At 36.6% G+C, this 20,571-nt stretch overlaps 2 protein-coding genes and 1 long non-coding RNA gene across 5 annotated transcripts in view; 1 reads left to right on the forward strand and 2 right to left on the reverse strand.

The window, feature by feature from the left end:
• The window catches only part of LOC130743131 (uncharacterized), a 73,987-nt gene that overhangs the window by 23,778 nt on the left and 29,638 nt on the right, over positions 1–20,571 (forward strand). The gene's annotated exons all lie outside the window — the stretch shown is intronic.
• On the reverse strand, positions 4,773–9,531 carry LOC130743130 (heavy metal-associated isoprenylated plant protein 4). The gene is made up of 4 exons (XM_057595252.1): positions 9,200–9,531; positions 8,361–8,545; positions 5,477–5,564; positions 4,773–5,376 (listed from the first exon to the last, which is right to left on the reverse strand). Exons 1-4 carry the CDS (start codon positions 9,420–9,422, stop codon positions 4,931–4,933), a joined length of 942 nt encoding a protein of 313 aa, XP_057451235.1. The 5' UTR covers positions 9,423–9,531; the 3' UTR covers positions 4,773–4,930.
• LOC130743128 (uric acid degradation bifunctional protein TTL) lies at positions 11,975–18,766 on the reverse strand. 3 transcript variants are annotated; one of them, XM_057595251.1, is made up of 5 exons: positions 18,407–18,766; positions 17,943–18,000; positions 17,443–17,544; positions 15,323–15,479; positions 11,975–12,745 (listed from the first exon to the last, which is right to left on the reverse strand). In XM_057595251.1, exons 1-5 carry the CDS (start codon positions 18,634–18,636, stop codon positions 12,300–12,302), a joined length of 993 nt encoding a protein of 330 aa, XP_057451234.1. In that variant the 5' UTR covers positions 18,637–18,766; the 3' UTR covers positions 11,975–12,299. The 3 variants fall into 3 exon arrangements, with proteins under 3 accessions (XP_057451234.1, XP_057451233.1, XP_057451232.1); XM_057595250.1 differs by having other exon boundaries at positions 11,975–12,754; XM_057595249.1 differs by having other exon boundaries at positions 11,975–12,757.

Here is a 20,571-nt window from a genome sequence, read left to right on the forward strand (position 1 = left end):
CCGAGCTGAGCATGCAAGCCTTCAACTCGCGAGGTGGTCCTAAAACCACCAAAAAACTAACCGCGCATGTATGCAGAAGCCCACATTTCCTTCTTCTCATACGTCTCCTTCACCTATGGTTCATCTTGAACTTCAAATTCTATCACCATCTTTTCCCACCTATCTTCAAACCCAGCCACCTCATAGTCACCCAACATGCATCTTTTAAACATTTCTACGAATTTGGGCTTCTTCACATTCCTTCCTGCGTTCTCCAATAAATGCCACGCACACAACCTATGGTGGGCATCGGGAAATACTCTTCTAATCGCATTCCTCATGGACTTGCATCCATCAGTAATGACAGATACAGGAGCTTTGCCTTTCATTGCATCCACAAATTTTTCCAGCAGCCATACATAGGTTTCTTCTTTCTCATCAGATACAATTGCTGTGCCAAACACAATGGTCCTGTTATGATGGTTGACTCCAGACAATACCACAAGTGGGCAACTATATTTGTTTTTTCTATACGTAGCATCAAATGCTAACACATCACCAAAAACACCATAGTCTCTACGACTTTGTCCATCGCACCAAAACAAGTTCAGCAACTTTCCTTCCTAAGACTTCTTATGGCTCCAGTACATGTCTGGATCTGTGCTTCGCAAAGTACGCAGATAGCCAAATGCACCTCTTGCATAAGGCAAATGGTTTCTCCTCTCCTTATCCAATACATTGTACATGTTCCGCTGATTAAAATTTACATTCAGATACCCACCCGCTTCACCAGCAAATGATGCATAAACTTGGGGAGGTGAAATACCAACTCCAATCATGTTGTTCATATGGGAAACATCCATGTCGCACATCTTCCTATGACCGGCTAGCAAACCTACATGCTTATCAGGGACAACCAAGTGACTATGGCCATCATCGAGATGTTTAACAACCCAACATTGACCATATTCAGATTCATCAATATGGACCTTGCAGTGTGCTAAACATCCACACCTAATGTCCCTCCTAGGTTCACGCTTGCGAACTCCATCTTCCCCAAATCTATCTTCTCTGTGACCTTGTTTATGACAGACAAAATTCTGCTGCACAATTTCTCCCTTAAAGTTTTTCTTGACAACGCTCCGACGGGCAGAAAATCCATTAAAGCGAGCATACATATTGTAAAAATCGTAGGCAACATTGCGATTTAAAAACCTGTATTTCTTCATGTCTTCAAATGTTAAAGTGACGAAATTGATGTTACCCATATCTTCAACACCATCTATGGGAATTGTACAAGTTTCTCCAATGGATTGCACAACATCTTCACCATCACAGAAGTCTTCAATTTCCTCACTACCAGAAGTCTCATTCTCGTCATCACTATCGGAATCCTCGTTCTCCTGAACAAAAATAACGAAACCATTCGTAATAAGGAACAAGGATAGCATCGTCAATAAGGTTTGAAAACAATAATTACCAAACCTGCAAAAAATCTTCTACATTATCAATCTTTCTTTCTCCTTCCCCAGTGGCCATCTTTGAAGAGTTGAATAATCGCCGGAGTGCTGCCGGAGCGATCTACAAACAGTAAATCACAAACATCAGTTATGTGTATTCGAATTGAACTAAGAGCATCTCAACATAAAAATTTGAATTGGGGGTTTTCAGATCTATAAACACGACAAACGAAAAATCGTGATTTCGAAGGATACCTTTGTTTTCGCTGCTATGGGTTACGGGGTTCGTGGGTTGGATCTGCCGGAGGAGGCTGGTGGGGGTACAACCAGAGCTAAGGAGCTAAGGGTAAAGATGAATGTCCTTCTTCTTGAAATGTGAAATTAATTCCAGCTGAGAATATATACTGGTAATTAGTGCGGAATCATGATTAGCAATTAATGGAATAATTAAAACTTTAACTAAAAATATTTACTTTTAATTTTTTTTATTTTTTTTAACCGGAAGGGTGATGGTAGGTAAAAAACAGGGCTCCAAAATTAGAGCCCGAAAAGATGGGATCCATGGTAGCGGGACCCATCTTGTTAAATTAAATAATAAACAACAATAAAACTCACGGAAGGTGAGTGCAATTTGACCTGAGATTTTTTTTCCTATCTAACATAAGAGCCATAACACCTTTTAGACCAAGAATTTTTTGTGAAAGCATTTCAAGACATATAAATAAAATTATCAGTGATAAGCCTATTGGGCACAAAGACACTCTAGTGTTTCTCATGTAGCACAACTGGCCAACCCGAATTTGTTTCAGACCCGAAAAAAAAATATTTTAGTATTCTAGTATTTTGGTAATTTTATTTATTTTCCGTAAGGATCTTATTTATTTACAATTAGAATTTTTTATCTTTAATTAGAATCTTTTAGGATCCTATTTATTTGTTGTTAGGATTTTTATTTTCAATTAGGATATTTTACCTTCAATTAGGGTTTTTTAGGATCTTATTTATTTTTTGTTAGGATTTTCTTTCTTTTCATATTTAAGTAATTGTAAGGTATTGCCAATAATCAGGTTATGAATTATAATAAAACTTGAGATTTTTCTTTTTTTGGTGGATTCTAGAGTTTATCTCTTTTTCTGGTGGATTCCAGAGTTTATCCTTAGGGTTAGCTCTTGCTAATCCTTATCGCGCTTTCGACTATATCATGTGGCATTAGAGCAGGCTTTGTCATGTCTCTTTCCGTAGCTTGAATAATCATGGGAGATCAACCAGCGACCAGGGAGGGTTTTACCACGGCCCTAACTAACTGTTTTGACGCAACAAATGGTGACGTTCACGACGGCTATAACGGCGTAGATCAACAACACCAACAACATGAACCAGCGCATAGACATGGGAGGAGAACAACATAGGCGTAGAGTCAACAACAATCGTGCCATTGTTACGCAAGTTCCAGTTCTTCTCAGGACCCTCCTGTCATCACACTAGATTCTGCAAAACCCGCAGTAGGTGCAGATGATATAAGGTTGTCAACAAATGTTGATTCCTTTGCTCCTATAACGGGCTCATCATCTCTTGAATCCACTTTAAGTGTGGTCTCTAGTGACTTAGATGTTACGGTGATTGAGTCTCAATTAAGGGCTCAAGTGGTTGATTTGATGTCATCTACCAAGTCTATTGAAACTGCAACAACATCTACTATGTTGTGCGATTCAGCACATATTCCCAACCTCACAGTGGATTTCTTTTCAATGGACGATTCAAACCCTGCATCTGAGGATTCCTCAAGGAAAAATTTGCATGAGTGGATTACGTTTGCAAATAAGCCAAGGGTCAACCTGGGTACTAAGGAAACAACAGAAGCTAAGTTGGAACCATCACCTCAAGAATTTTCATCCACAATACCTATACAGAAGGATTCATTTCATAAAATCTTTATAGTGAACTCTGAATCAATTTTTCACTCAAATGACTCAGTTTCTAAAACTACACACCAAGTGTTGGTCAAAAAGCATGAGCAAGTGTATGCGAGTCTAACAACTGAGCCCCATGAATTCGTTTTGGCTAAATATGGGCAGCTCGTTGCTAGATTTCATGTATTTGACCTTGGCATTCTTGATGATAGTGTTTATGTGGTAGCTCTCCTAGATTCCATGAATATTTCCAATACTTTTAATGTGGCTGATATCCATGAGTATCAGGCAGAAGGAGTCTTTATCAAGATGAGAACTTGGGGTCGAGTTCTTCAGAGGTGGAAGAGTATGATGTAGCACGGCTGGCCCATCCAAATCCGTTTCAGACCTGAAATCAACAATATCTTAGTATATTTTAGTATTATAGTATTTTAGTAATTTTATTTATTTTCGGCATGGATCTTATTTATTTTCAATTAGTATCTTTTATCTTCAATTAGATATTTTAAGATCTTATTTATTTTTTGTTAGGATTTTCTTTCTTTTCCTATTTAAGCATTTGTATGGCATAGCCAATAATAAGTTTATGAATTATAATAAAACTTTTGAGAGTTTTCTTTTTATGGTGGATTCCATAGTTTATCTCTTTTTCTGGTGGATTCCAGAGTTTATTCTTAAGGTTAGCGCTTGCTAATCTTTATCACACTTCCGACTGCATTAGTTTCTCCACAATATCAGGTGAAATAAATTTATGCCTATTTATCATTGTTTTTGTCACGAACTTAAAGATAACAGCATTACACAAATTAATAGCTTAAAAGACTAGTATGAGATGAATTCTTAATTTTGCAAATAAGAACACTAAGGATTTGATTAATAAGAGCTGATGAAACATCCTCATTCAAGATTTGGAGGAAAAAATGAAGAACTTGGTGACAAACAATATTCCATAACTTCTAATCAAAGAGAGCAGAACTTTAGTAAGAGAGATAAAGTCATTTCCATCTCTTCCTTAGAGAAAACCCCATTAAGATAATGGCAATGCTCAGCAGATACTACTCTATCATTCACCATATAAGTAGCTTCAGCTATTCCAACAGGACTATATATAGAGAACAAGTTTTGGAAATAACTAGTCGGAACACGCATTTTCAATATCCTCCTCCTCTTCAAACAAAACCCTCTCATCAGTTTTAATCTTATACATCCAGTTTCTCTGATTTCACTAAGATGCCTTCCTATGGAAGAACCATGTATTTCTATATCCATGATTAATCCAAGAAGCTCTGGACATTTGACATTACCAAATCTCCTCATGCTCCAGAAGTTAGTCAAGATTTTTCTATATTCCAAGAATATATCAACCACTATATCTTCAATCTGATCCTGCTGTTGCAATACAAGCAATTAATCACTCTAGAAAAATGCAAGACTAGTACTTCAGTTCTCAAGACCCAAGAAAAGAGTTCATTCATCCAATTAGTTCATGCAAGCGACAACAAATTCTTAAAGTTGGAAAATAATTTTATAAACACAATTCATCCTCCCTCTCATCGCTGAAAATTTGAATTGCCACTACAACTACATAACACAACACGAATTCGGATTCTCATCACTGAAAAGTTGTGGTGCATAGACATAGTGAATTATATAAGGAACATTCTCCTTTATCTTAATCTCCTCTTGTGTTTCCCTCTGATGAATTTCTATTACTTTGAATGTTTCACCAGAAGACTTGCCAATTCCTTTTTCTTTAGTTGATTCACCTGCAGATTTGTCATTATCTTTTTTCTTGGTTGATTCAGTACCAGACTTGCTTTTATCCTTATCTTTGGTAGATTCGGAAGACTTTCCTTCTTCTTTGCCCTTGTCTTTCTTTTCCTCCTTTTTGGTCTCTTCCTTAATGGAAATAACCTCTGCTTTTTTATTCACTTTTTTTCTCAAAAATGATGTCAATTTCTCTGCTTCAATGGTGCCTTCAACTGTCACACTTTGAGCTTTCTTGTCGGTTTTCACATTGAAAATACCTGTAATAATTTCATCATATATATCATCAAAGTCCTTGCATTTTAAATGGAATTTTTCATATATACAGAAATTCTTCCATTACAGTCCTTGAGTACTTACCTTTGTGCTTTATTAATCTACCTTTCAGGTCAGTCTCACATTTGTCACAATGCATGTCAACCTTCACCGTGATAGTGCGGATAATTGGCTTTAAATCACACAAGGAAAAATTTAGTTATAAATAGTCCCAAATTTTATACAAATGTGTAAAGTGTAGTGTAGATTCAATAAGTCTACGAATAATGTTACTTTCACACCTCTAAGAGAGGTGGAATGAGGAGGAATAATGTTTGGTTCACACCTCAAAGTAGAGGTTGAAAGAAGTGGATGATGAGACACATAGGAAGAAAAGAGAGAGAAAGTAAAGATGTGATAGATGATTTGATTGATAAAGAAGAGAAAAATAGATAGAAAATAAATGTGGAAAAGAGGTGAGAAGTGTGTATGTATCATAACTCAATGAGGAGCGAGATAATTAAGAAGAAAAGAAAAAGTAAGAGAGAGAGAGAGAAAGTATGTGATGTATTAATGTGATAGAAGATGAAATGAGAGATAAAAATAAAAAATTAGAAATCGGAGCAGATTTGTGAAGAAAAGGGGAGAAGAAAAAATAAGTGCAATGACATAGATTATAAATTTAAGACTACTTTAGGGGTAAATTTGTCAAATGTGGGTGATGCAGTCATACATCATTTGAAAGGGTGACGTACCCTAGCCTTTGCCAGGTGAAAATAAAGTGTTTAGAAAATGAGGTGTGTACATATCATTATTGGTTTTTTTTGTCACTTATATCAATATAACAACTTAATTTTTAAAAATACCTTTTGCTAACTAAATTCAAATGATTATCTTACAATTTTATTCTAAAGTGAACAAAAAGTTTATAAGAATGTTCAGGGATTTTATTGTGTTTTTCTTGAGAGCCCGCTCTCATGTCCTTTTGATAAATATAATCTTTTACTTTCTAAAAAAAAAATTAAAAAAGTGAAGTAATTCAACTTCATAAATATTGTGACTTTCAAAAAAAAAAAACTTCATAAACATTGTGAATGACTGAATGGCATAAATCTAATCAGAGTATTCTTTGTAACCTTCTAGATACTTTCCTTTAGAATAGTCACCATACAGCTTAGTCACGACACAACTAATTTTTCAATGTTATGAATGCGACATGAATCAATTTGTAACCAGTAAAGTCTGATTATATAAATTATTTAGCCCCTACGTGTATACTATGTAATAAGACTTTTCGAATGAAGTCTTGTTCCGATAAGGAAATCAGAGGGGATCGGAAGCATAAAAGACTAAGAACGTATGGAGTATTATTTCAAGGGGTAGAAGATGGGATACATTGAAGAACGGAAGCCTCCCTTTTATAGTGGGTCGAGCTCCAAACCCTAGCTGAAGCTATTATTACAATGTCGGTTGACTTGTGTACCAATCACGCCCATCAAGGAAGCGCAATCATTACACGGTCGGCTAACTCCGTGACAGGTGGCGTTGGTCAAAAGAAGTCTCCACCGTTGATCAGGCACTCAATCGACAGTCGTCTTACTTCCTTGCAGACGATCGGATGTCTTCGTGATGGAGTGGGCCTTTACCTTAGTCTTCTAGTCTATATGCCCAAACTTTATTTGCCCAGTCCAATCCTAAGAGGACAACGTAGTCTTCCATTAGGGACCTAACCATCCAGCACAAAGTCCATGACGGTCCACAACCCCCCAAGGCTTGTGGTTAAATGCTTTAGCCGCAAAGCCTTAAGAGAGTTTGTGTGCGCCACTGCGCCACAGTTAAACGTCCCTTTGTCTCTTCCGTCATGTATTTCTCTTCCCCTCTATCCGCTTGTTTCTTCACTTGGTGCGTCGGGTGAGTGTTCATGTCATAGTTTTTATTTTTCAAGTCACGTTGTCTCCTTCCACACTGCGCGTCCTCTTGCGGATTGAACTTTTCGTGGTCCTCTCTGATGTCCGCTTCAGAGGTCAGCTACCTCCCTCCACAATCTGCCTTCTCTCTCCTAGTGCATGCAAGGTAATGTTAGTCCTGGTTGGTCTTCTCTATCCTCATTCAGCGCTTCAACGGTCGACTAACTCCCCCCACGGTCTACCTTATCTCTCCTAATTCATGTGCTTCGCCGGTCAGCTACCTCCCCCATGGTGGTCTTCTCTCTCCTAATTCATGTGCTTCGTCGCTCGGCTACCTCCCCCCATAGTCGGTGTTCTCTCTCCTAGTGTGTGTGTGTAAAGGTAATGTTGGTCATGGTTGCTCTTCTCTCTCCTAATTCACACGCTTCAACAATCGGCTAACTCCCTAACAAGTGGCGTTGGTCAAGGAAAATTTCGACCCTTGACCAGGCACGCAATCGACGATCGTCTTGCTTCCTTGTAGCTAGACAGTCGGATGTCTTCGTCATGGAGTGAGTCTTTACCTTAGTCTTCTAGTCTGTATGCCCAGATTTCATCTGTCCAGCCCACTCCTAAGAGGACAACCTAGTCTTCCGTTAGGGACCTAACCATCCAGTCCAAAGTTCATGACAAGTCTTTTTTTGGAAGAACAAATAAAGTCAATGACAACATCTTTACAAATTACACTAGCATTATCCAATAATTTGAGGCCGCATATTTAAAAGGAGTTTACATTTTTTATTTTAAATAAATTAAAAGTTTATGTTAGGTTGTGACAACCTATCATTAAATGTTTAGGTAAAGAATTTTACATTAAGAGTGCACATCCATTAAATTTTAATATATGATTAAAAGTTGCGATCTAAAATTTTGGGAGAGAATAACAATCGCAAAGCACTTTTTTTTAAGTAGCAACTAGCATGTTGTCACTTCAAAAAAAAAATTGGGTATTAGAATAAGTTATTTTCCCCGTTCTCATAGTTTCCATCATCTATTTAAATGAGCTCTTAATTTATCCGGATTATGAAGAAAGAATAACTTACATCTTTGGTTTCCTTTGGCTTTTTGTCATCCTTAGTAGTAACCTCCTTAGGCTTCACTTTTGGCGATATTAGTTCAACTTTTTTGTTGCTCTTCTTCTCTATAAGCTTCAAGATTTTTAGAGGGTCTATTTTTCCTTTTGCCTTGATTTCTCCTTTCTCAATGTCCATATCCACAGTCTGTACCCCTGCAAACATTACATATACATGTATTAATTCCATTTATAAATGAAAAAAGTCATAAATGGTCACTGATGGATAAATAAAATCATAATTTTTTGGTTACAAGAGGAAGTCTAAAATCATGAATCTAAAGAAACCCATAAATCACATAAAAAAGATTAATTAAAATAACATTTTTTTGAAAGATAATTAAAATAACATTTAGTTACTCTTTTGGTCAATATTTAGTTTAGAAATGTCTGATTTTGGTTCTTATGGTTTTGATTGTGAAAATTAAAATTCCTCTGCTTTTTTTAAAGAAGAAATGAAATTCCTCTGCTTTTAAAATTAAAGAAATTTAGTCCATATGTTAACTCTTCATCCAATAGCTAATAAAAAAATTGACAAATATCACAAATTTTTAATGTTGAAAGTGACAAATCGTCTTCAACAAAAAAAAAAAGTGACAAATCGTCATAAATTTTCACTTACATAAAAAAAAAAAGACCCATATAAATTTTTTTCATTAATCATTAATTTTTGGACCAAATTTGTTCAATTTTGAAAGTAAATAGACTTAATTTGAGCAAATTTTTGAAACCATACAAACCAAAATCGTGCATTCTGGAAACAATAGAGACCAAAAATGTAATTAATTAAGCCTCAAAATAAGTTCATACCTTGAGTAGTCATGAGATGCTTCTTGATCTTGTTCCCACATTCCTGACAATGCAGGTTAACTTTGTAAATAGCAGTGATAACTTCATTGTCATCTTTCTTCTTTTCTTCCTTTCCTTCATCTTTCTTCTTTTCTTCTTTTCCTTCATCTTTTTTCTTTTCTTCCTTTCCTTCCTTTTTATCTTTTCCCTTCTCATCTTTCTTTTCTTCTTTCCCGTCTGCCATTGTTCCCTATTGTGAGAAAGGATGGCTCTTGAGAGGCTGAAAGAAACACTAAGAAAAATGAATCAAATTAAATATCATGCATGACCATTAGATTGGTTAACAAAAGCGTGATAAACATAGTTGTGTTGGAATTTTAGTACTATATAAGTTTCCTTACAAAATTTCTCTGTTGGTTTAGCTAGTGGTAGCTCACCAGTTTCTAGAAAATTGCTTGCGTAAATGACATAAAATCTTTTATATTTTACCCGAATGAGAATTCATCACCTAATAATGTTGCTCGTTTCATTGGTTTTAAAATTTGTTAGTTTAGAATTAATAATAAATTCTTGTTTGTTGTTAATTGAAGGAGCGTTGTTTTTTTTTTTTTGAAATGAAGGAGCGTTGTTGAGGGAACCTAAATAATGAATGCTAAATTGTGAGAATCAAATTGGTGATATTTAATGACCAAAAACAAAATCAATAAAAAAAAATTCATACCACTCAATTGTTTTTGTCAAAAAAAAAAGAAGACCAACCTGGCTCAAACTTTGAAGTGCTAGGCTGGCACGTTATCACAAATTGATTTATGTGCATACAGTTAAAATATTAAATATTTCATTTCTAATAAAATCCAATATTAAAATGTGAACGAACATTCTATTTCAATTTATTTTATTTTTATTAAAATCAGTGGCAAAGTGGTATTTTTAGGATTGGGTGCAGTGGATTTGAGTGTCTCATTAAGCACTGTTCTTTGTCTTTGGGTATTTGTGCATCTTGTGTACTTGTGTTGTTTTACTCAAAAGTAGCTGATTATTGAGTTGGGTGTGTTTCATTGGGTGGTTTATGGCTGCGTCTACCGTGAAATTTTTTAATTTTGACCCATATATGGTGGTCCAAATTTCCACAATTTTTTTCCATCTTTCTCATTCTCCTCCACCCACTTCTCCTTCAACAACATCATGAATTCCCTTCTTTGTTGTTTTTTTGTAAATTTTTTTTTCTTGTTGGGCCAAAGAAAGACTCAAACAAAAGAGATTATTTAAAACCGGGGATACAACTCCACATTGGGCTTAAAGAGCAAACTATAAGTGGATCAGACACTTACACCACATCTTTCACCCAAAACCCTAAGGCAATAGGTGTATGGGTCATCACACTTATAAATCATTCAAACTTATCCTTATCTTCCAATGTGAGACTTACTCACACTTGAATTCTCAACAATCTCTCCCTCAAGTGTGAGTCCATCTCAAAAGAAAGTTGGGCTTGTACTCATCAAGAACCTCAGAGGCCGTCATTTTGAGCTAGTGCTCCTGAGTCTCAGAGACCATGGTCCATGGCCAAACAACCATCGACTCTGATACCACTGTTGAGCCAAAGAAAGACCTAAACAAAGGAGATGGTTTAAAACCGGGGGATAAAACTTCACATTGGGCTTAAATAGCAAACCATAAGTGGACCAGACACTAACACCACATCTTTCACCCAAAACCTTAAGGCAATGGGTGTATGGATCCTCATAAATCACTCAAACTTATCTTTATCTTCCAATGTGGGACTTACTCACACTTGAATTCCAAACATTTCTTTCCCCAATCTACTCAAATTTTCTGAGTACTCCACAAAGCTTTCTTGCAAGGTTTTCAAATCTAGCACAAGGGATTTCCCAAGCCCCTTCCCCTACCACCAGAATCTTGGTGGTGTTGCTTGTTTCGAGGATGGGAAGAAGTCGGAATCCATGGACGGTGGCGCTGCGAGCTTAACAGTGACAATGGCGGCGCAGTGCTTCAGATAGGGAGGAAAAGTGATATCGGCCTCGGATCGGGAAAAAAGGTGGTTGCAACAGATGATTCCCATGGACGGAGGTAGTAGCGTGCGATCCAGATTTGGAAAAGGGAGATGAAGCGGTGATAGCGCGACTCAGAAGAATGGAGATGACGGTGGCGGTACGACTGGAGAGAGTGGAAGTGTGTTGAGTGGTGAAGGAGAGGAGGAGAGTGGCGGTCTAGTTCTAGTTGAGGAGGGAGGGGAAAACGAGGATGTGAGATCAAGAAGGGAAAGGAGTGGTGGCAGCACTGCCATGGGAGGGAGGGAGAGAAGTGGTCGGCGGTGAATTGTGCTGGTTCCCATAAATAAGGATCTTCGTAAACTCTGATCTACAACCTGTGATTGATTTATTGTTTCTTTTCTCTTCCATTTCTATTTTTCAATGTGTGAGATCCCAATTCTGGTTCTGTTTTCGGTGGTTTTACAACTCCATTGGAATTAGCGTGTTCGTTGGGAGAGAGGTGGGGAGAAGGGTGTTTAAGTAAAGCAAAATCATTTTTTTTGATACATCGGAAGATTAACAAGGCAAAGAAACAAAACTACAAAGCACCCATAGCATGCTTCATGAGAAGCACTTGTAAGTCAGGCCCAGGCTCCAACAAATAAAAAAATTATTTTAATATTAATTAACCTGAGCCTTTAAATTTAAAAAGTGTTAAATCCCACGCATCTAAATCATTTGAGCTATTTTGAACCACGGTGAGCTAATTTTAAAACTGACGCACCTAAATCACAAAATACTCTAAGCAACTATTGCTTGTGGGAGCAACCATTGTTGTTTTTATTTAAGCAACCAATTTTACACATAAGCATGCTCCAATTGAAAAGAAAAAAAAAATAAACAGGTTGCTTATGGCTAAGCAACCACCATTGTTGATGCTCTTAGTTGCATCATTTTTAAAATGTCTCTATTGTTATATTCCTAGAGTAAAGATAACACAAATCAAACAAACACCAATTATTATCTCTTTACATTTGGTGCCCTTCTCTTGTTCTACAAGCACAAACACAAGTTCACTTATGAAAACTCTCATGGCACCACACGAGATGACAACAGTTCCTATATTTCTAGCTTCCACGGTAAGTGCTGAATGAAAATGGTGAAAGCAACAGAGGAACATGAAAATGTTGCTTTTTCTGTGACTCCAGGATTTCAAACACAATAGACACATGAGGAAAGAAACCGCTTGGGTTGTACTTCCCGGTGTTAAAACTTATCCTGTATACCCCTGGATTCGCATCGTCCACGATGCTCAACAGCTGACCACTCCGACCATCTAAATCTGTTGTAGATGACCCTAGAACCACCCAACTGCCACCGCCGGCGGCCCCAAATGTTGGTCGAGACTGACTGCCTCTCCACACCTCCAAAAGTACTTCCATACCAGCAGCGGGACAGCCTCGCGAAACATCCAACACATGAGTGGTAATAGGTGGGCGGGATCTAGCAGTAGTTTGAAGTGATTTTCCAGTTGAATTTTCTGAAGCAGCAGTTACATGACCACCAATAATGCCTATACGATCTTCTAGCATTAGGAAAATTAAAAATCAAGATATGACAGGAAAAATACTGAAATAGGAATTTTTGTACTCAACACTCACACCACATGCATTTGAAAAAAAAAATGTCTATTTATTGGCTACTAATAACAGATCAAGGGGATAATAGGTGATACAATTTTGTATCATTCAGTTCAGTGCATGTAGAACAGTTAACAAGAGGAAAGAAAGGGCAGCCCGGTGCATTAAAGCTCCAGCTATGCGCGGGGTCCGGGGAAGGGTTCGACCACATGGTCTATTCTAAGCAGCATTACCCTGTTTTTTACACAAGAGACTGTTTCCCAGACCTTAGTCACATGGCAGAAACCTTTAACCGTGGCGGCAAGGCTCCCCTTTTGAACAGTTAACAATAGGGATAATTGAATATACATTGTCAGAATTCCTTGTTCAGTTTTAACTGTTGTGTAGGTTCTAGGAATCAAACAAATGGCAGAACATCAGGGGTTAAGAGCATGTACCACACGATTAAACAACACACCCATTGGTAGGCAGTATGAGGAAAAGGGTCCAAGTGCAATCATAGGGTGGCATAGCAATACATAGATGGACAATTGCTAACATGTTAAATTGTTCATATTTCACATAGAAACAACCGTGAACTTCTTTTTTACTTAGCCTAGAAGCCAATTACATGGGGAGTAGGGTTTTCATGGACTTGGTGAACCTTGTTGATAGAATGTTATAAGTTTTGGCAGCAGTCAAGAAAGAAACTTCTATGGGAGTGCATCATGCCTGGTCATTCTCTGGTATATTTGGTAGGTGCAAGTGCAATATGGTCCGGTTTTCATGAGGAAATTGGTCCTTAAACTACCATGGGACAGGATTAAATTGTTACAACCGCGGTGCTCATCACACGGTTTTTTTGCCTTTTACAGAGAACCTCCTTACAAGACTGCTAACAGATGGAAGAGTACTTCAGTATTATTTTGTTTTGTTTGAGAAGGATATGTATCCTTGTTTTTGTATTCCTTCTTCCTTACTAATTAAATTTCAATTTTATATTGATAAAAAAAGTAACTATACATTGAAACATTGTTAAAGCAATGATTAACATTAGAATGTTTTAACTCTTGGCATGCCAATTCATAAGAAACGGCATTTGGAAGCTTAAAACTGCAGGAATATTTACAAGACAGAAAATAGAAAACTTAATCTATCTCAAACATGGTATGCTTGTTTTGGTTGGTGGGGAATTAGTACAGCAGCTCCAAATTCTTGCGGGGATTTATTTTGGTACTGTCAATCAATGCATGCTGGACAATAGAAGATTGAATGAAGCCTGGATCTATGTTGTTTATGCAGTGTTTTGGGAAGTTTGGAGTGCCAGAAACTGTGCATGTTTTAGGAATGTGAGGCCTGATGTGGCTGAACAATTGGAAAGGATTAAATTGATACCATGGTGATGGTTAACAGCAGCAGAAATTTTGCCTCAGCATGCTCATTATTTTACGTGGTCTAAGAATCCTTTAACTTCTATCTCCTTGTAATTGTCTCCCCGTTGTTTGGCTTCATGCTTGGTTTGTGAGCTGAAGTTTCTGGTTCTTGACTGGTGTAAGGGTTAGAGACTTAGAGTACCCCTTGTACTCCCTTTTATGTTAGTTATTTGTTGCTGATAAAAAAGTTAGAGAAAGATGTGAAGTGCGAACTGGAATGATGCATAACAAAACTATGGTAGTGTTTTTTGGTAGACAGATCAGAACGGGACACAGGGTTCTATTCCATGTTTGTTATATTTGTAAGACGGAACAGAACAGAACATAAGGCTCTTAGAATGGTACAATTTGGTTCATCGAAAAGGGAGGAACCAAGGAGAACAGAATACTGAACACCATTACAAAAATTTAGACTAACAAAATACCCCTAGTTTACATTTGAAACTGATAGCACTGGAAAATAAAAGACTAACAACTGTAGCAGAAAACTCCACAGAAAAATGCAGAACTGAATCAATATCTGAATGTGAAAGCTTGGTAGAAGATGGACACTGAGAAAGAAGAAGATAACAGAAACAGAGAAGCTCAACTGAATCCCCTGATTCAGTTATCACAACCTAACAATATGCAAAAGCTTACTAACTATGAACCATAGGTTCTTATTTATAGTTTCCCTAACCACAAGGTTTATTAAGCTAATTCCCCTTTATTAAGCTAATTCCCCTTATTAAGCTAATTCCCCTTATTGCGTCTGACATAGACTTTACTGATAGGAGGTTTCTGCATCCTCTTGACCCTATCAGAAACCTTTTAGACTTTTAGTTATATAATAATAAATAATATTTAAAATAAACTATAGGTATAAATATTTTATAAATCAATGAGTTAAAAATCATTATGTCTATAGGTATAAATATTTCTGATGGTTGATTCTAAACGGCAGATGATATATCATATTTTTTATTTATAATGCTATCATGTTAAAGTATGAGTAGATGAGTTGGGTTGATCATGTTTAATAGTACAAGGGTTGTCATCAAAACAATCAGACAGAACACAGAGCTATTTAAAATAACCAAACATAAGACATTGAAGTACCTTCTGCCTTTTTAACAACAATAGTGGAATACTTATCAGTTGTAGAAGAAGTGTTTTCTCTGCTTGAAAAGAGCTTTGCAAGGCGTAGTTCTGTAATTTTCATTTGCTCCTGAGCAGCGATCTCAAATTCAACAATTGGCCTGTTTGTATAACGTCTCTGTCCAGTGTAAAAAAATTTAATTTAAATTTAAATCAACAGAGTAACAAATTCCTGACTCTATCACTTATGTTCTTTAACTACTGAAAATTTCAAAATATATGGGTAATGATTGAGACATGAATAGATCAGAGATAGTAATGGAGGGGAAAAGCATCTACTTCTAATAAAGGACGGGGGGTAAAACAGATGATTTAGATAAATTATGAATCGCCTTATAATCGATTGACCAAAAACAAATCATTAGTTCATTCATGATCGGTTAAGAATAAAGAATCTGTGAAAAAGTTCAATTCATCCATGACCCAGTTAGTAAAATTGACAAGTCCATCCATTAAATAAGTTTTTATGGATTGATGTATCTGACCCATCCAAAAATGCAAACCTCGCTAAAACGGTAAGGTTGCTGACTTTGCAGACACAGCTTCGAGCCTTGGAATCAACCTCTTGCAAAAAATGCAAGGTAAGGTTGCCTACGTGGATGCGGCCTCTGATCGTATCTCGCACATAAAGGGAGCTTTATTGCACCAGGTTTGCCCTTTTATATCCAACCCATCCAAAAAACTATTTCTCTACCCTTTTTTAACTCCATAATTTCTCCTCAATGTTTTATCTCTATACAATTCTCTCTCTCATATTTATACAACCTTGTTTAGTTTTCTTCATTTGTAGTGAAGAATTTGAGTAGTTTGAATGTATCAAAATATCCATCCCACAAATGTTCGAAATAAGAAGACTGTAACAACCTCACAGGCTCACACATTATCATAACTAGGGCCATTGTTGTTATGGCATTAGACTTGCAATGTATTCTAATGGTGGGTCTATCCTATTTACATTGTCCTACATATACCATAAAAATATAAATTGTCAGTTGCAAAATTATTGTATGAAAAACGAGGGGTGATATCATAAAAAGACTTTAAGCACTCTATTATTCCTTGAACCCACTCCTCTTGTGATAAACAAACAACTAAAAAAAAGGGATCTATATTTCTTAGTACAAAGACTTCTTGAAAACCTATAGCACCCTCGTACAAAAAAATAATATGGTGTTCCATTTTATGGGCACATCTTGACCAAGTTGCTTAGAAACTACATGGGAGAATAGCTCTAAACATGATAGTGGTGATACAAACTTCATTTCTTGTGCATCTATCCACTAATGTATTCCACAATTTTTTGGATTTTAGTCAAAGCATCATCTATTACTTTCAAACATTCTTAAACAATCAAGTTTAAAATATATGCATCACACCTAATGTAAATAATCTCTATTAACAACTAATTTACCATGCTGTCATTCTAAGACACATCGTAAAGTAAGAGTGATTTTTTTTATATCTAAACTTCACTCTTTTAAGATATTCGGAAACTTCTTAGCTAAATTAGCACCATAAGAGGTGGTAGAATATGGAAGAAAGTCAACACTTTCTTCTTTAACTCTAATTTAAGTAACATAATATGAGCAGTTAGCACCACATATTGATCATGGGTGATCGATGACCAAAGAATAAGTTTATCCAAAATTTCCAAATCACTCGTTGTACACCCTTTTCTATAAGAGGTATTTTCAAGACAAAAAAACTTCTAGCAACTTGTAGAATTTCACACTCTGTTGGTGCGGCGTCCATTTTGAACCATATGCACTAATTGTTGACATCATGAAGTACTCTTCTATGAAAATATATTAGTCATTCATTTATCCATCAAAACAATGTCACCAAGAAAGGTTCCAGAAATTACTACTGGTTAGTATTTCAAATCCAAAAATGTCACCCGTATTATCATTTGAAATGTTTTTAAGATAAAAAGAAAAAATACCAAAACTCTCACCAGCTCAATCCTCTAAAACTAATCAATGCAGTTTTTTTATCTTTGAATAAGAAATAGATGTACATTGTCACCTACAAAGACCATAAATAAAACATTTGCCAACACTAGACTATAAGTTCAAATTTACCTTCAGTTCAGCAAGTATCTCATCAGTACTTCTCCCAGATGCACATATGAGAAACACAAACCCAAACTTCTGCATATATCGAGCATTCCATTCGGATAGTTCCTACAAAAGTTAGATGGAGAGCATATAAATCACTAACTTTCATTTATGAACAGTTAACATAGAAGTTGAAGTGCCCCCAGAAAGCCAGAACCTCATGTTTGTTGCCTCATCCCATGCCCAGTTATTCAGATGGACAAATAGTTCCTCCATGATAATAATAAAGTACACCATAACGTAGGACCAGCAAATGAAGGATCCAAAATTGAAACCATATGCACTACCTAGTAAGAAAGTTGAACTCTCTCAAAGGTAGTGCTATTTCAATTCAATACCCTTATACAAATTATCTAAAGTATTCTGATAGCAGATCCAGAGATCAATCAGTTTCGGCATATTTCATACAACAGCAAATAGCATTAAAGTATTTCAAGTTTATTTAAGGGCAGCAGCAAGCAAACCTGTGAGCTAGAACCAGTAGCAGTTGCTAATGCAGTTGATTGTTCTCCCTTACTCCACCTGCCAAAAGCAGTTTGGAAAAGAAGTTACTAGTGCTAACAAGTGAACAATGGTTGAAGCTTTTTACCACAACCTAATTGCACATTCAAGTTTTTCACATCAATGTAAAATGTAAGCAGGACAAACTCAATTACTATCATAAAAATCCAAAATTAAAACACAAGCAAACACCATCTCAGTACTCATTCAAGTTCCTCACATCAATCTAAACAAGAACAGAATGGGAGGAACCACTGAACAGACAATTTCCATTACTATCTGAAAATTCCAAATGAAGAGACAAAAACAAAAACAAACCCTTCAAAAAAAATCAAAACATAAGCACTAAAGTCATGAGTTTTCATATCAATAACCAAAAAACAAATAGACCCAGATGGGGAAAAAGAGTGGGGATTCATTACTGAACTGAGCACTGGTTTCCGAGGCGTGAGAGGGAGCATGGGTTTGACCAATCTGAGGGTGAGCAGAGAAAGCTTGAAGCCAACCATTGACATCAACGCTGTTGAACCAAATGTCTCTGGCAATGGAAATGGCGTGCTGAAAGGAAGAGAAAGGAGAGGCTGAAGCCATTTCCTTGGCGAATATGGTGCTTCCACAGCATGATAAATAGTCCTTCTCGTCAAAACCCAGTTCCATTCTTCAAACCTTGGTTAACTTCTGTTAATAAATACTCTTCAGCTGTGTACCTACACAACTCGATTGCAAAATGCTTTCTTGCTTTGGGGATTAGCCTGCGGTTTTGGGGGAAAAATAGCTGTGCTGCTGTGTGAGCTTTTCTGCCTCTTGTAGCAAGACAAAATAATAAAATAAAATAAAAATTAATAATAATAATAATAATAATAAAATTAATAATTAATTTATTAAACAGTTAAATATGTTTCAGGTCTTTGGGCGGTGGACGGTGGTTGTAGAGGTTGGGTGAGAGCACGAAAATGAAGAGACGACGAAGAAGCGGAAAGAGGAGGAGAAGGACGAGTGATTAAAGAAATTTAAGAAAAGTTAAAAATGATGTGAAAAGTCCGGAAAGACTCACCATGTAAGCACCATGATATGAGCACATGATGTATTATTTGATTTACAAAAATTGTCAATGGCCAAAAATCATTAAAAAAATTCCATGGACCAGTTTAGAACTTATCATATATTTTAATGACTTGGATCATATTTAACCCTTAGCTACATTTTGTTTTTACTCCTATAATAAAAAGAACTTTTTTAAGCGAAATATTTTATTAAAAAGCAATCATGAGAAGAGGCGCTTCATATAAGCAAAAACAACCAACTTAACCAAGCCTAACAAAATCACTTTTACCAAAAACCCCACAAGCCAAAAAAAAAAAACCACACAACACCAACACAAAGGGCTCAACGCAACAAAGAACCCAAAGACCAAAATCCTTTATCTAGCTTTACGAGAACTGATATGCTTCGATGCTTGAATAATGACTTCATCTAGACAATCAACACCATTCACACGCTCGACCCCACCAAAAAAGCACGCCTAACTCTTGTCAAAACACCCTTTGAAAATTGCGACTTTGGAAAAATCAGAGAGTTATCAAGAATCGGCATAATCACAACCACCTCAGACGATCTTAAATCTTCTTCAATTAAAGCAACAAAACTTTTCTTTTTCCTTCCTTGATTAGACACTTTCAAAAGACGTCCACGTTTTCGAGGAACTAAAAACTAGAATACTCTCTCTAGATCCAAACATCAATCACCTGCTATATAATTATGGTTTGAGGGCTCCAAAAATGATTGATAGCGTACTAGGTCAGCAAAACTCACGTCTGCAATCAACCCAGAGAACACATTACAAACCAAAATCTCAAAAGGATGGCCACAACCATGGGGGAAGGCTGAAAACCTTCACCAAGAGCATCCATAACACCTTGAGTGAAAGTCTTCCCCTCTCCTAGAATCATGGAAAGATCCCTAGAGATAAATAAAAGCATGAAGAAGAGACCCCAAACCAATTGGCACAACTGGTGAAGATGGCCCAACAAGACAAGGAACCAGATTTGGACAGCAAGCAGAATTCAAAATGACCTCAACAAAACAGATGACCTTAAGAGCTTACCATGTCCAACTTCTGAAATTCAAGGAAGCAAGGAGAAGCAGGGTGAACTGCTCTAAACACTTCATGCCAGAACCAAATCAAGCACCATCCACCAAAGGAAAATATTGAATTCAGATTGACACTTAACACACCATTAATGGATACGGAAAAACACTCCCTGTAAGACCTGGATTTACAGAGCAAGTTAATTTCCGACTCACGCGTAGAATCAGTGTAAGCGTGACAGGAGTTTGCTATTTGAGAAAGATTAATGAAGAAGAAAGTTCAGGACTTGCTTGAGGAATGTTGCGTAGTCGTTTTAGGAATTAGTGCGAGTCGTCTGCACACTTGCCTTATGGCGAGCGTGTCCAGAATAGGCTATTTCGCTTTTAGAGCAACGTATTAAGTGAGATTTCGAATCCTTGAAAAATTTCAAGATTCTCTTTATTTTTCCTTCGACCAGCGTTTCATTCCGGAACCCTGGACTATACGCACGATAGTATTCACTT

The sequence above is a fragment of the Lotus japonicus genome, chromosome 3, assembly GCF_012489685.1.
Source record: "Lotus japonicus ecotype B-129 chromosome 3, LjGifu_v1.2".
Taxonomy (NCBI): Eukaryota; Viridiplantae; Streptophyta; class Magnoliopsida; order Fabales; family Fabaceae; genus Lotus; species Lotus japonicus.

What these genes read in the sequence shown, in the direction of transcription:
- LOC130743130 (XM_057595252.1), bottom strand. Translation starts at nt 9,422, where the DNA reads ATGGCAGACGGGAAAGAAGAAAAGAAAGATGAGAAGGGAAAAGATAAA. An exon ending in GCATCTCATGACTACTCAAG is followed by an intron (nt 8,546 to 9,199) that starts GTATGAACTTAT and finishes TAATGTTTGCAG; the next exon opens with GGGTACAGACTGTGGATATG. An exon ending in TAGATTAATAAAGCACAAAG is followed by an intron (nt 5,377 to 5,476) that starts GTAAGTACTCAA and finishes AAATTATTACAG; the next exon opens with GTATTTTCAATGTGAAAACC.
- LOC130743128 (XM_057595249.1), bottom strand. Translation starts at nt 18,636, where the DNA reads ATGGAACTGGGTTTTGACGAGAAGGACTATTTATCATGCTGTGGAAGC. An exon ending in CTACTGGTTCTAGCTCACAG is followed by an intron (nt 17,545 to 17,942) that starts GTTTGCTTGCTG and finishes TAACTTTTGTAG; the next exon opens with GAACTATCCGAATGGAATGC. An exon ending in AGATACTTGCTGAACTGAAG is followed by an intron (nt 15,480 to 17,442) that starts GTAAATTTGAAC and finishes TACACTGGACAG; the next exon opens with AGACGTTATACAAACAGGCC.